Genomic DNA, 14,520 nt, shown 5'->3' with positions numbered 1-14,520 from the left:
AGGAAATGGGAAATACTCACCACTGCCGGCACTCCCCTCTCTTCTGCCGCGGGAGCCCCCACTGCTGTCTCTGCCAGACTTTATGCGCTAGAACAAGATGATGAATTTAAAAGAATAAATTATAATTCCTCAAAGTTGAATATAACTAAATGTTTATTTTTAAAAAATAACATTATCGTGTAGCCCTAAAGATTCACTGCTCCTAGGCCCTTAAAAGCTGGGTTCGAATTGCTCCATACTTGAGAGTTGACTCTACAAGAGAAAAGATGAGGCTGTTCTCTAAGTGAAGGGTTCACAGCCTGCCTGCTACCAGGGTCCTCAGTCCTTATGAAATACTCAAGTGGCACGTCCACTTACAGGTGCAGCGTGTATTACAAACCGAATATTCTCCTGATATGAAAGTTCACGTCTTAAACCTGGGGGGTGGCAGGGGACAAGGGAATCCACAGAAGGGCTATTTCCTGAGCTAGTCCAACTCTGTAATGGCTGAACCTGAACTATTTTGGGGAAAGAAAAGGTAAACTGGCTTTTGAAATTCAACTTCTACAATAAAAGTGCAATTAAAATCTCACAAAATGCCTATGATCTGTTCAGTAGTCCACTTTCTTAGGTACAAGCTCATCCTTAAAACATAAGAAATATCTCCAACCTGTGACATTCTTAAGTTTCTTGAAACAATTTATGGTTACTTTGTTTTGCTTACGTGTTAGACTTTTTGTATTGCCACGGAATCTGCCTCAAATCACACTGCCAGATTCTCATATGTCTAATGCTGTGTTTAGAGACAGGGCAGTCAGTAACCAGAATCAGAGAGCTTTTGAGATTTACTCTACAACTGACTTAAAAATTTGAAACAAAGGTTAGTACCTTATTTTGATCTTCAATAATATAAACACAATGTCATATTTAATTCAAAGGACAAACTATTCCCTCAACCCCGACGACTCCCCCAGTATTTATAAATTATCAGGTCTTGGAGGGGGTTACTGACATTGTGGTCTGCTAGGAAGAAAAAAATTTCCTTTCAATAATTCAAGACTCGTTTCTGTAAAATGGAACACTGTCCTAAAACCCAGGACTTTCAAATGCATGTAAACATGCTCACATTTTTTTCTGTTAAGAAACTTCCCTTGAAACCCCATCTCTCTCCTTTGCCCCTTCTCTTTTGAAAATCTAAAAATGATATAACAAAATAAAAATGTTAACATCCTTAATCAGATTTTATTTCAAAACTTGCTTTTCATCTCTCCACAGATTATTTCTAGCATATCTAAAAGACCTATACAATGCTAAAATAAACTCATAAAGACAAATGCCCATGTAACTTGAAATTTTTTCAAATCAAATGTGAGACAAGATCTTACATCCTGCTTTAGTAGCCATATGTTTATAATAGGACAATTTAGGAAAGTGAGCACTTTCCACCGTCACCACATTCTTCACCCCATTCCACCTATTCCTTACTCTCATCTAAAACTTCCCAATTCTTCGGCTCTCAGCCATCTTTTCCTAATTAATTCCCTTAAATCTTCACTTTATTTCCAGCCTAGGATCACCCCACCTTTAAGCACATCTCCATCAGGACCTCCAGGCCCCTTGCTTGCCCACTTGTCTTTCCGCTCCACGCACCAAGAAACCTACAACCTGGCTTGATTCAATGACTTCTCTTCTTCCTCTCCTATTCCCAGGACACCGTGCCCTGCTGGACACATATCACGTAAGCACGTGACAGTCTCCAGGGGCCTCCCCACTGCTGGCTCAGTGTCCGTCCCCACGCCCCACAGAACAACCATGTTTTTAATACACCACATGCTGTCCTTTTGACCTTTGGAAACGGACTGCCCCTCCTACTTTGTGAATAAAGGGCAGCCTGCACTGCTTGGATGTGCCAGCTTCCTGCCTCCATGGGCCCTCTGTCTGTCATGCCCTTCTTCATCTTCTTCCTAGCTCCCTCTCGTCCCTTAAGCTCCACTCTCATCTTAGGGAAACGCCCCTGTAACCCAGGTGGCTGCTCATTCAGTGTGCTCACCAACACCCATGCCCTCCTCACACTCACGGTCCTGCCCTGCTTGTCTTTTTCCTTCACCACTCTCCTGTGGGCAGAGAATGTGGGGTTTTGGTTTGGTTTGGGTTTTTTTGGGGGGGTTGGAGAGGAGTGGGAGAGGGAGGAGGTGCAGAGGGAGAATCTTGAGAGAGAGAGAATCTTAAGCAGGCACCACACCCAGTGTGGAGCGGGATGCGGGGGGGCTTAATCTCACAACCCTGAGATCATGACCTGAGCCAAAATCAAGAGTCAGATACGCACCTGACTGAGCCATCCAGGCTCATGGAGAATGAGGGTTTTTATTATCCCCTTCCAACTGGACACCTATTTGCTGCTGAAAATCAACAAATTTCACCATACTGAATCTTGTATACTTTGTTCTCTAATCCTCTTTCTCGCATTTCGGCTGATATTTTTCTCTTCCTTTTCATATTTAGATTACTCAGTATTTAATTCCTGCTCTTCCCATTTTGTTCTTTTACAGACTATGGTCAAGCGTGACACAATGCCTTGCAGCTAACTTTTTTGTGTTGAGTGAAGAAGAAACATAAAACATCTCTTTAAAAATGTTTCTAAGAGGCTTACAGCGCCGGGGGCCAGTTCACATTGCTCCAGGCCCATAGTAGCCAGACATGGCAGAGAAGGTCTTTCTTGCCTGGCCTAACGGCCTATGCCTGGAACTGCTTATTGATGGCACTAATGAATACACATGTGTAAAAGTTTTCTTCTTACTCAGGAATGTAGATCCCCCCAAGCATAAAGGGGAGAACAGTCTTCTTTTTCCATTATAGTTCCAGGAAGAGAAACAGATTCTCTGAAAAATCAGTCTAAATAAATTTCTGGCTTTAACATTTTAAAGTAGGAGTTAGGGGTTCAGGGAGAAACACTATCCTGACTCACTTAAACCTGAATCAATTTATCTTTCTTAGGTCTACATAAATCCTTTTCCATTTTTAAACAATTGTTAAAAATCCATGGCCTGATTTATTTTACATCTACTTTCTGCCCCCCACTCCCCAAATCAGATTCCATATCCTGAGCTGGCATTTGATCATTTGCATGATGACCCTGTAGGAGCATAAACTCTAGACAAGTGTTTTTCAAACTTTAGTAAATAGAAAAATACCTGGAGAACTTGTTTAAAAAAACACATACACAGGGGCATCTGGGTAGCTCAGCTGGTTGGGCATCTGCCTTCAACTCAGGTCAGGATCCCAGGACCCTGGGATCCAGCCCCTCATCAGGCTCCCTGATGAGCAGGGAGCCTGCATCTACCTCTCTCTCTGCCTCTCCCCTCCACTGGTGCATGCACTCTCTCTCTCAAATAAATAAATTCTAAAAAAAAAAAAAAAACAAAAAAAAAAACACATAGACAGATTCTTGAATTTAACTCTGGGGTAGGGTTTGGGTAGGTCTGGGGTGGGGCCCAAGACTTTGTAATTCTAAGATGTGCCCAGGTGATTCTGAGGCTCTACTGGTCCACAGAGCATGCTTGAATAGAACCATTCTGAGACCCTAATGGCTAATCAAATTTTGGTGAGTTGATGGCAAGATACATTTTAGTTTAATTCATGGTATGAGTTACCAACTTTTCTGAGTGCAGAATAAGTAAGGACTATACATCAACTAAAAATAATTATTGGCATCATCCTTTTCCCCTACTATTCAAAAGGTAGTAAGGCACAGTAATTAGGAACCTGGGGTTGGGAGCCAGCCTGCCTGGATTTGAAGCCTAGGTCTGTCCCCAATAAATGTGTGACCTGGAGGAAGTTACTTAGCCACCATGGATATCAGTTTTCTCATCTATTAAAAAAAATAATAAGACCATACCCAACATTGTAGGACTATTGTGATGTTTAAATTAGTTAATAAAGTGCTTACTTAGAACAGTGCCTGTACCTATCATACACTCAGTAAATGCTAGCTGTTGCTATTATTAATGTCTAATTAGCAGATGTAATCAAGTGGAATTAAAGGGAAAACTGTTACCAGAACCATGAAGAGTGCTAACATCATTCACGAACATTCATCTAGTGTCTTCACTTCTTTTCCTTCCTGCTGCCAAACTTCCACCGTTACTAGCACTTCCAGAGGAGAGGAAGGGATAAAGACTGAGAGTAAACTCTGCATTCCTTTAACAGCTCTAGGTAAAAGTTTGATGTGATTATCTATGATATCCCTGCTATCAATTACATGTCCATTTCACAAACGGTCTCAAGTTCACAATATGGAAGTGTTCTTCAGCAAGAAACACCAAAATTAGACTGATTGTAGAGAGTTACAAACTCTAAAAAAGGTATTTGGCTGTCTAACTGTGAAAATGCTTAAAGAAATCAAGACATATCTGTACAATAGAGTATCATGCAGGCATTAACAAATGAAGAAATTTTAATTACACAGAAAAATGTTAAGTTTCTGCAGTAGGACAGATTCTAAACAAGAAACGCACAGAAATAGTCACAAGTTTTAAGTTCTAATTTAGAAAAGGAGAGCGTCCTTAATTCAGAAGTTTATTTATTATACTTTGTTCCATAACTAATAGTGCTTTATGCACTATGCAAGCCAAGAAATAGAATGCTCTGCCCCAATGGCTCACAATCTCAGAAACACGTACTGAAATGGGACATGCAACAATTAAAAGATAAATAAGCTCTCGGATAGTGAGAATTCTTTCTCTTTAAGTCTCTTCTTTCTAGGACCCTTCTTTTTCACAATTTTTTCTCCTCCACTTTGTATTTATAAGCAAAATGTAAAGTGAGAAAACATCAAATGTTTCTTTTGTTTAAGATTTAATGAGGAATACCAAAGAATAGAGAAATTGATTTCAAGGGCGCTGTAGAGAGAGTGCTTTGCGGATGAGGACTGTGACTTTGACTCTAATGAAAGATTAAGCAGTAACATTTGAGGGAAGATATTAAGGAGAAGCTACAATGAGAGAAGGTATAAATGTATAAAATGTATAAATGTAATGACCTTATGTTTTATACAGATTACAATGAGGGCAGTGATAAAATACTGCCAAAAGAGGCACTACTCAAGCACTGTGAGACATTAATAATTGCAGTGAATAAGTAAGAGAACCACTGGAAAATCTAAATGCATCAACGGTAACTTGTATGAGTTTACTAAAGTATTCTTAATTAAGTTATTAGGGAATTATTTTAGTGAAGACAATGGAACGATGTCAGGTCTATGAGAGAAACAGATAAAAATTGACTATATTCAATGTATATATAACTATTTTGATGGAAGAGGAATCAAAAGGCTGAGTACTACCTAGAAAAGAAAAGCAGTCTCAATGATATTTACATATTCATTTTTTAAAAAAGATTTTATTTATTTATTTGAGAGAAAGAGAGAGAGTGCGAGCACAAACAGGGGAGAGGGGCAGAGGGAGAGACAGAAGCGGACTCCCCACTGAGCAGGGAGTCTGACAGGAGGGGTGGGGTGAGGCTGGATCCCAGGACCCTGAGATCATGACCTGAGCCGGAAGGCAGATAGATGCTCAATTGACTGAGCCAACCACGCACCCCTACATATTCATTCTTAACAGTAAGACCTGACAGTCCACAAAATTATTAACCTGTAGCAGTCAGCCAGAGGAAGAAAGAGTTTAACATCACAGGGAGAGAATGGATAAAGGAAAAAGGATGAGGGAAGAGGAAAGGCAAAGAGATAGAGAAAGCCAGTGTAAACATGAAGTACTGTAAAGACCAGAACCAGAGCACAGTATCTACAATGGCTCAACCCAGATACAACTAAACATGCGGAAATCAAGCGATAAGAAAATTGTGCAAAAGCAACTCTGCATCTCTTTAAAGGGGGCATATTTGGTCTTTGCCCTTAAAATTCATTTCCGAGGGACTCCTCAGAATCAGGGTTTCCTACCGCTGGAATTCCCTTGTGGGCTGGCTGCAAGGCAAGTCCCAGGGAGTCAGAAGGGCTGCTACTTATTGTGTAAAAGGGGGTCCCAGTGGAAGTCTACTAAATCAGAGATGGTGTGCATATGCCAGTTTTCCTGTTTAAGGCTGTAAGTTGCGAGAACTATACTATGCATGATCCATAATTTGTATTAGTTGTGTTCTCTGTTCAGTATAAACTTAAACTACTAATGACAACAACTAATTTGAAGCTCCAAACCATGTTCTTAGTTTGAAATATATAATTATTTTTGATTCTTCTTAATGAAACACATTTAATAGTGATTATGAGGACAATTATGATAACTTGAACTTTGATTTATACCCATTTAATTTTACAAAGCTTTCACATAGGTTACCTAATTTAGCAATTGGTACATGGTAGTAAATTGGTCTTCACAGCAAGTTTTAAACTATATACCTTTACCATGGCATTTTAATACCAACTTATGTTTTACAGGATTTTTAAGGTAAAAATCTATGTCATGCTCATAATCCTTAAACAACTGATACTTGAAAAAAGAGAATAAAACAATCAGATCACATCTTCAAAGCAAAGACAAGATAACCACACTTTGAAAGCAAATATGGAATTTAGATTTAATTATCCAAGATAATTAATTTCTTGAAAAGTCTAACCTTAAAGAATGTTTTCTTTCTATGAAAGACAGACACTCAAAAATCATGTTAAATTTTTAAATATTCTAGGCTCAAACTTAGGAGAGATTATTCTCTTAAGTAAAAATAAGAACACTGTTATTCCACATGTTGCATGAAACACAGAAATAAAATGCTTCCATGTATATTAATATTATTCACAGAGCTATGTTCTACTACATAATGAAACAGCTTAAAGAAAAGTACTATTATTATATAGTCCTTAGCTTAGCTTCCACGGGCCACAGGACACTCCAACTGAAATGAATTGCATAAATTAACCTGTGAGTTATTTTGTATTAGGGAAAGTTAGTGATTTGTCTGTGAGTACCCATCCATGAAAGTATGTTGATTCTGATGCACTTTCTCCTATTAAGAATCGGTTCTTGATAGAATTTTATCCTCAAACTAGAATTTTAGTTATTCTTCCTTTTGTACCACAGCAGAAAAAAATTTCAACTTTATTTTACTGAGAGAAGCCCTCAGAATCACTCAGTTGAGCTACAGAAGGCTGACATTTTGAAAATTAACAGACAGCAGTTTTTGGCCCATATGAGATACCTGTTCCCTTATTTCTTTCATTTTTTCCAATCTCTTGAGTTTTGTTGCATATTCTTGAACTTCTTTTAATCCAATATCTGTGCAGAGACGAACCAAGAAACGCAAACCTAAGTTGTAAGAGACAGTTTTAGAAAAATATTAATGCACAATGTTGAAAATGAACTCAGTCTTTTGGGACACAAGTAGGAATGATACTCACAAATAGTGTTTGTTTCTATTAAAAATTAACTACAGTTTGTATTCTCTGGCCCTATGAAAATGGATTTCCTTGGAAGGGGACCTAAAGGGACAGACTCTCCACCTGCCCTGCCCTCAGGCAAGACCACGCCATCTACTTAGAGCGCTCCTCAAATTCTTTATGCCCTTATTTGCTTTTCCTTTATTTTTTTTTTTTTTTTTTTTTTTTTTTTAAGATTTTATTTATTTATTTGACAGAGAGAGAGACAGCCAGCGAGAGAGGGAACACAAGCAGGGGGAGTGGGAGAGGAAGAAGCAGGCTCACAGCAGAAGAGCCTGATGTGGGGCTCGATCCCAGATCGCCGGGATCACGCCCTGAGCCAAAGGCAGACGCTCAACCGCTGTGCCACCCAGGCGCCCCTGCTTTTCCTTTATACCACTTATGACTACTGACCTATATATTTGTTTGTTGTCTTTCTCTTCCCAGGGGTTTTCATCTGTTTTACTTTCCGCCACACCTACAGTGCTTGACCAGTGCTGTATACCAACACTGCAGCATTACTCCACAAAAATCTGTATGTCAGCAATTCATGACCACTAACGTATTGTAAAAGTAATGTTCTAAAATAATTTAAAATGGGGGCGCCTGGGTGGCACAGCGGTTAAAGCGTCTGCCTTCGGCTCAGGGCGTGATCCCGGCGTTGTGGGATCGAGCCCCACATCAGGCTCCTCCGCTATGAGCCTGCTTCTTCCTCTCCCACTCCCCCTGCTTGTGTTCCCTCTCTCGCTGGCTGTCTCTCTCTCTGTCAGATAAATAAATAAAATCTTTAAAAAAAAAAAAAAATTTAAAATGTCACTATATAAATTGCCTATGTATACATTTATCTTAATAATTCACAGTAAGAAGGTAATTTACATATATTGTACAAATAATACTTAACTATTTCTCTTACTACCTAGCCTTAGAAAGAGTGGCTTAGGAATAGTTAATGTAAAATAAAAATCATTGCTTTTGGTAGATGTTCTCTGACATTTAGTATGTCATCTGAACTCTATAGAGCAGGTCAATTTTTGCTAACTGAAGAATATATTTTAAGAATGAATTATCTTGTTGGGTTTATCAGAAAACTACTCTGCTCAAAGCGAGATACTACACGGGTGCAAATGTTTTTTCTATAGCTATAGTTAAGGTAGACAAATTATAATTTGTTTTGAAAATTATCCAGGCCAAAGTCATCCTGAATATTCCCTATGGCACAGATAATCATTCATTTAATTCTTAGAATGAATCTTTTTTTAAAAAATATTTTATTTATAAGTAATCTCTACACCCAACATAGGGCTCAAACTCACACCTCTGAGATCAAGAGTCACATGCTCCACCGACTGAGCTGGCCAGGTGCCCCTTAGAGTGAATCTTAGACTCTCAATAAAGAAATTTGTACTTGCTTGGAGACTCTCCCTTTACTGCTCCAGTGCAGAGGTCCCAAAGCCATGGCAAGGTTCTCAATCAGCAGCAATTCTGTCAATGCAATTTGGCAATGTCTGGGGACATTTCTGTTTTCTATAACAAGGGGGTAGAAGTACTAGGAGCCTCTGGTGGGTAGAGGCCAGGGATGCTGCTAAAACATTCTATAATCCATAGGATGGCCACCCACAATACAGAATTATCTGATCTCAAATGTCAATGGTGCCAAGGTGGGGAAACATTTGCCTAGCAGACTTTTCGGTTGCTTCATTTTTACAAAAGATATTATTGCTAGCTCTCATTTAATTTCTAAATCACCAGTTTCCTAAAGTGACTGAGATTAAGAATCACATAAAAAAATTTTAAAAAAATAAATAGGAGGGGAGCCTGGGTGGCTCAGTTGGTTAAGCATCTGACTTCTGGCTCGGGTCATGATCCAGGGTCCTGGGATTGGGCCAGCATCGGGCTCTCCACTCAGCCTGGGAGTCTGCTTCTCCCTCTGCCCCTTCCCTCCACTTGTGCGCTCTTGCTCTCTCTCTCTCCCTCTCTCAAATAAATAAGTAAAAATCTTAAAAAAAAAAAAAAAAGAAATAGGAAATGAAAGATATCTGCAGCCACTGCAAACCTAAATGAGAATCTCTGTAGGTTGGGCTAGAAATTTGTGCTTTTTAAAGTTTTACAAGTAATTCCCACATAGATGGTTTCCTTATGGCATTTGCAAACTATTGTTGTAAATTAACAAATCAGCTTCTAATAAGCATTAGAAAAGTTCCTGCTCCTAAGCTGCTACCAAAGGCCATAATTCTGAGCTCTCTGCTGTTGACCTTTCACAAAAGCCAAATGGAGAAAAATATTAATGAAGGAACGTGCAGTACACCTCATTCCTGGATCAGGCTGGGCCACCGGAAAACGGCATGGAAAAGATTTGTCTTACTGAACTGAAACGCATTGTTTAGTGTTCATTGTCACTGAAGCGCAAAATTAAAAACTCTTTCAAACATTTTATTTGCTGTGGAGATGTCATGAAAGCAAGGAGCTGCTATAACTTTAATTGATCTTATCTAATATATCTCTTGGTTTCGCAACATAAGTAAACAGTTAGAAATGTTTTCTTCTTCCCAAGTAATTACTTTGTTTCCTCATAAATAGAAAAGATTATATAACTGATTACATTTTTTCTCTTTCCCTTAGCTGCAAGGCTATTCAGGGCCAAATACACAGTTTAATGGGAGTCTGTGGCATGTGAATATGGTTATTTTGTATTTTTCTTGATCATGATTTTGTTTTTGGTACTCCTATAATACTTCACATTATTACTTTAAGTTACATCAAACCCATTGTGCAACAAGATGGGGAATAAATGAGTATTTTCTACAAAGCTAACTTCACAAAAGGGAAATAGCCCAATACCATGTAACATAATGTTTTAAACTTAAAACGTTTGCTATCCATATGAGCAAGATGATTGTTCTATTTTCATAAACTGTAAAAGTTGCATAAACCTCAGAAAATTACATACTAAGTGGAGAGTTAAAAATGCCTTTTCTGGGGTGCCTGGGTGACTCAGTTGGTTGGGTGTCTGCCTTTGGCTCAGGTCATGATCTGGGGACCCTGGGATCCAGACCCACATTGGGAGCCTGCTTCTCCCTTTCCCTCTGCCCCTTCCCCTGCTCGCTCCCTCTCTCAAATAAATAATACATAAATTTTTAAAAATTTTTAAAAATGCATTTTCCATAAAATATCACAATTTATGAACTTTAAAAAGCAATAAACCAAAATTTGTTCTTCAGATTTCACAAAACTTTGATATATAGATCTGTTTATTACTAAAGAGAACCCAATGTATACTTAAATCCATCAAAAATTAAATTCTATACAATGTACTTGCATAGTCAAATTTTCTGATCCTATAACCACATGTGTAATCATGTATCACAAATTATAGACTGGTAGCTATATATGCAATTACTGTAGCAAATGTAGTTATCATACTTAAGGACATAAAATGCGAGAACTTATAGCTTCAAAGTTACGAGATGTAAACTCACATTCAACATTTTCTGGAAACTTTCTGTGAATTTCCTTATAAGTATCTAATGCTTTTTGGTAGTTACCTATAAATAAAAAAAGAGAAAAAAACCACATTAGCAGATTATAAAAATTAATAAGATTCAGCAAAGTAGTAATTTTAATTCAAGACACTGACACCATTTATTGGTTTAGTAAGAAGACTTACATGTTTGCCACAAGCATATATAAACCATTCTTAATATAACTTCTGGAAGAAAATGTACAGATAAAAGAAGTTTGAGAAAGGGGCAGAGCAGAAGTAAATGGGTGATGACTGAAACTTAGTTTAGTTCTTAAAATAAATACGTTCGTGTCAAAAATTAAGATCTATTCAATGTCTAAAAATTAAAGATTTCAGAAGAACAAATTCAAAAGTAATTTAAGTGGTAAGCTAACATTAATTTCAATGTCATTTACTTAGTTGGAAAAGATGAAAAATAACCTTTTCCGGTAGTTTTTATTTTGAAACATTAAAAAGTTTACAGAAAGCATTTTGTTTTAAAATATAATACTTTAACTTCATAGCAGCAAAGAAGAGGAAAAATGAATTTTGGATCTTTGCTAAAATCTCAGTAAACAAGTAATGAATCTCCCTGGGCCCCACTCTACACAAGGGCCAGCCATGCTGACCCTCCAAGAGCTGTGGTGAGAATTGGAAGTACCCAGCATCCAGCAGCTCTCAATAAACATCAGCTTCTCTTCCAATCTGTACTTCAGTAAGGCAAGGGAGGTTCTGTCTTAAATCACTCAGAATACCTCATATGTATATACACTTTACATATGACTGACACTGTAATGAACCCTGGGAGCTCAGAACCCACTGTGATATAAATAACATGTATATACAGTACAGTGATGTTATAGATCTCATAGGAAATACAGTAACAGCAAAGATCAATGATCTAAATGATTTGAGCACTCCTGTGTATATATTCTGTGCCATTCTGAAGGAGCTCACAGAGGTAAAGAAGGAAATCCACAAAACAGGATGAGAACAGTGTTAACACTGCCACATCTGTGCTCCTCTTGGATTAAGGAATTTCTTTTCCTGGATCATTTGTAGGCTTTAAAAGAGGGATTACAAATCTATTAACATTTATCTCCTTGCTTAATCTCTGATGAGAGTCTTAATAGTTTCATTCACTGCAAGGTTAGTCCAACACTACTAATATCTCTATGCTCCAGGAGAAGTGTCAGCAGTACAGGATGTAAAAAAAAGTTACTGAAAACATAAACAAAGACACCTAGTGGTATTTGGTTTGGAAAACACAGCCCCAGTTGTTCTGGTTCAGGGCCTTCTTCAGGCTTCTCAAGTGTGAGACAGTCTCATAAGTTTGGCAGAGCATACAAGGATGTTTAGAATTAGGTGAACAGAAACGTTTATTTTTCTGTGACTAACTTGTCAAAATGATTACACGTTAACTTTGAAAAATAATGAATCTGTTCTTAATAGTGGTGATGGAAAATACGATTTAGACCCACTTTGTAAGCATAACTTTTTTCTGTATGTAGTAATTATTATGTTTCTCATATAGTGCTTCAATATGTGTGATAATCAAAAGCTAATGTTTTAATAAACAAATATGCAGCTGGAACACAGTTATATGAATAATTACCTAAAAGACATAAAGAAGTAAAATATATAAAAAAATGAATAAAATTAAAGCATTTACCACTTCTTCTAAAACAACTAGCTACCATCAGCTGCCATTTCACTTGTGTAGGCCTATAAAAGAAATAAATTATATAAAATCAGAGATGAAATATAAATATTCTGCAATGGTCAGTTTTATAAAGCTATATACTATAGTATCTTTCAAGCTTTTTTCAAATACTTTTTGACCTTTGATTAGATCTTTATTATTGACAATAGCATATATATAATTTCCTTCATTACCGATCATATGTGTATTAGAAAATTTAAATTTAAGAGTCCTTCAATCTAGTTCATGCCTTATTTAGATTTTATGTGAACCACTTAACCTGTTTGGCTAAAGACCACTGCATTCTATTTTAAACACTATCATTATCTCTGCCATAATTTTATATTTTCGCTTAGTACCCTAAGGATTAGAAATTTAGGCTTATGAATTTAGTACCCATGAGGCAATTTTTGACCTTGTGTGTGAACAATTAGGCTTCAACTAAAGATGGAGTAAAAAAGAATTGTATTCATCCTTTTTTTCCTCTTCAAAAGAAATGAATTTTCTTTTCCAAAATAAGTAATTAAGGGGGTTAAGATGGTGGAGGAGTAGGGGACCCCTTTTTCAGCCGGTCCCCTGAGTCGAGCTGGATAGGTACCACACCAGCCTGAACATCCACAGAATCAGCCTGAGACGCAGGAAGATACATCTGGAGCTCTACAAATGAACATCTCCCGCGCTGAGTATTGAGGTACAAAGCGGGGAGCCCTGAAACCGCACACAGATATCGGAAGATAAACGGAAGGGGAAGGGAGCCGCCGCATTCGGGCGCCGGGAAGCGGTAGCCACCTGCACGGGGGAGCAGGCGGACTCACCGATGGCACCGGCGGCGAGAGAGAGCAGACTGAGACTGTGAGCAGGGAGTGTGCGCCACCAGACTTCTCACGGAACTCCGGTGTGCTCACTGGACCAGACTGAGACCGGGAGCTCCGGGAGCGCGCGGGGCGGCTGGCGGCTGGCAGCGTTAGAAACACAAAGGACAGAGACGCACCGGCCCTGGAAGTGAGGACTGGGACGCACATCCCGGGACGCTGCAGGGTTGAGCAGCACCAACAGAAACAGAGTTAAATTGGCCAGAACATCAGTGGAGAACGGGCTGCAATCCCCTCTGTTCTGAGACAGAGGCTAGGATTCGGCCACTGCTGCTCTCTCAGAAAAGGCACAGCAAACCGCCAGGGAAAGCCGCCAGAGAACAAAAGCCTGGAAATACCAGCTCACAGTGTGCCCATCCCCATCCCCCTTCCCAGGGGACACGGAGACTCTACCCAAACAGGGTTGCCTGAGTATTGGCGCGGCAGACCCCTCCCCCAGAAGGCAGGCTGAAAAATCAAGAAGCCCACGTCCCTGAGATCCCTATAAAACAAGGGTGCACTGCCTGGGTCCCGGTCAATAATCTGGGCTCTGGACAACCCCGCAACCTGAATGACGAGAAGGAGAAATCCCCCCCAGCAAAGAAAGGGCAATGAGTCTGTGGCCTCTGCCACAGAACTAATGGATATGGATGTAACCAAATTATCAGAAATGGAATTCAGAGTAACAATGGTCAAGATGATGTGTAGACTTGAAAAAAGTATTAACGAAAATGTTAATGAGAATATAGAATCTCTACGGGCGGAAATGGGAGCGAATCTGGCAGAAATTAAAAATTCTATGAGCCAAATGCAGTCAAAACTAGAGGATCTGATGGCCAGGGTGAATGAGGCAAAGGAACGTATCAGCGAACTGGAGGATGGGTTAGTAGAAGAGAAAGCTAAAATAGAATCTGGACTCAAAAAAATCCACGTTCAAGAATGTAGATTACAGGAGATTACTGACTCAATGAAACGTTCCAACGTCAGAATCATCGGCATCCCCAAGGGGGTGGAGAAAAACAGAGGTCTAGAAGAGATATTTGAACAAATTGTAGCTGAAAAATTCCCT

The 14,520-nt window shown here is 38.9% G+C and overlaps 1 protein-coding gene across 4 annotated transcripts in view; it reads right to left on the bottom strand.

Annotated features, from left to right (window-relative positions):
• IFT88 (intraflagellar transport 88) overlaps positions 1–14,520 on the bottom strand; it is a 145,624-nt gene that overhangs the window by 23,407 nt on the left and 107,697 nt on the right. For all 4 annotated transcript variants that reach the window (XM_040621247.1, XM_040621264.1, XM_040621252.1 and 1 more), the window contains 4 exons: positions 12,571–12,623; positions 10,876–10,941; positions 7,183–7,289; positions 21–87 (listed from right to left, as the gene is read on the bottom strand). In XM_040621247.1, the coding sequence (XP_040477181.1) occupies positions 21–87; positions 7,183–7,289; positions 10,876–10,941; positions 12,571–12,623 (293 nt within the window). The remainder of the gene's footprint in view (positions 1–20; positions 88–7,182; positions 7,290–10,875; positions 10,942–12,570; positions 12,624–14,520) is intronic.

This window comes from Ursus maritimus, unplaced genomic scaffold (genome assembly GCF_017311325.1).
Source record: "Ursus maritimus isolate PB19 unplaced genomic scaffold, ASM1731132v1 scaffold_10, whole genome shotgun sequence".
NCBI classification, from domain to species: domain Eukaryota; kingdom Metazoa; phylum Chordata; class Mammalia; order Carnivora; family Ursidae; genus Ursus; species Ursus maritimus.
The sequence above is the reverse complement of the archived record's forward strand: the minus strand, read 5'-3'. Positions and strand labels throughout refer to the sequence as shown.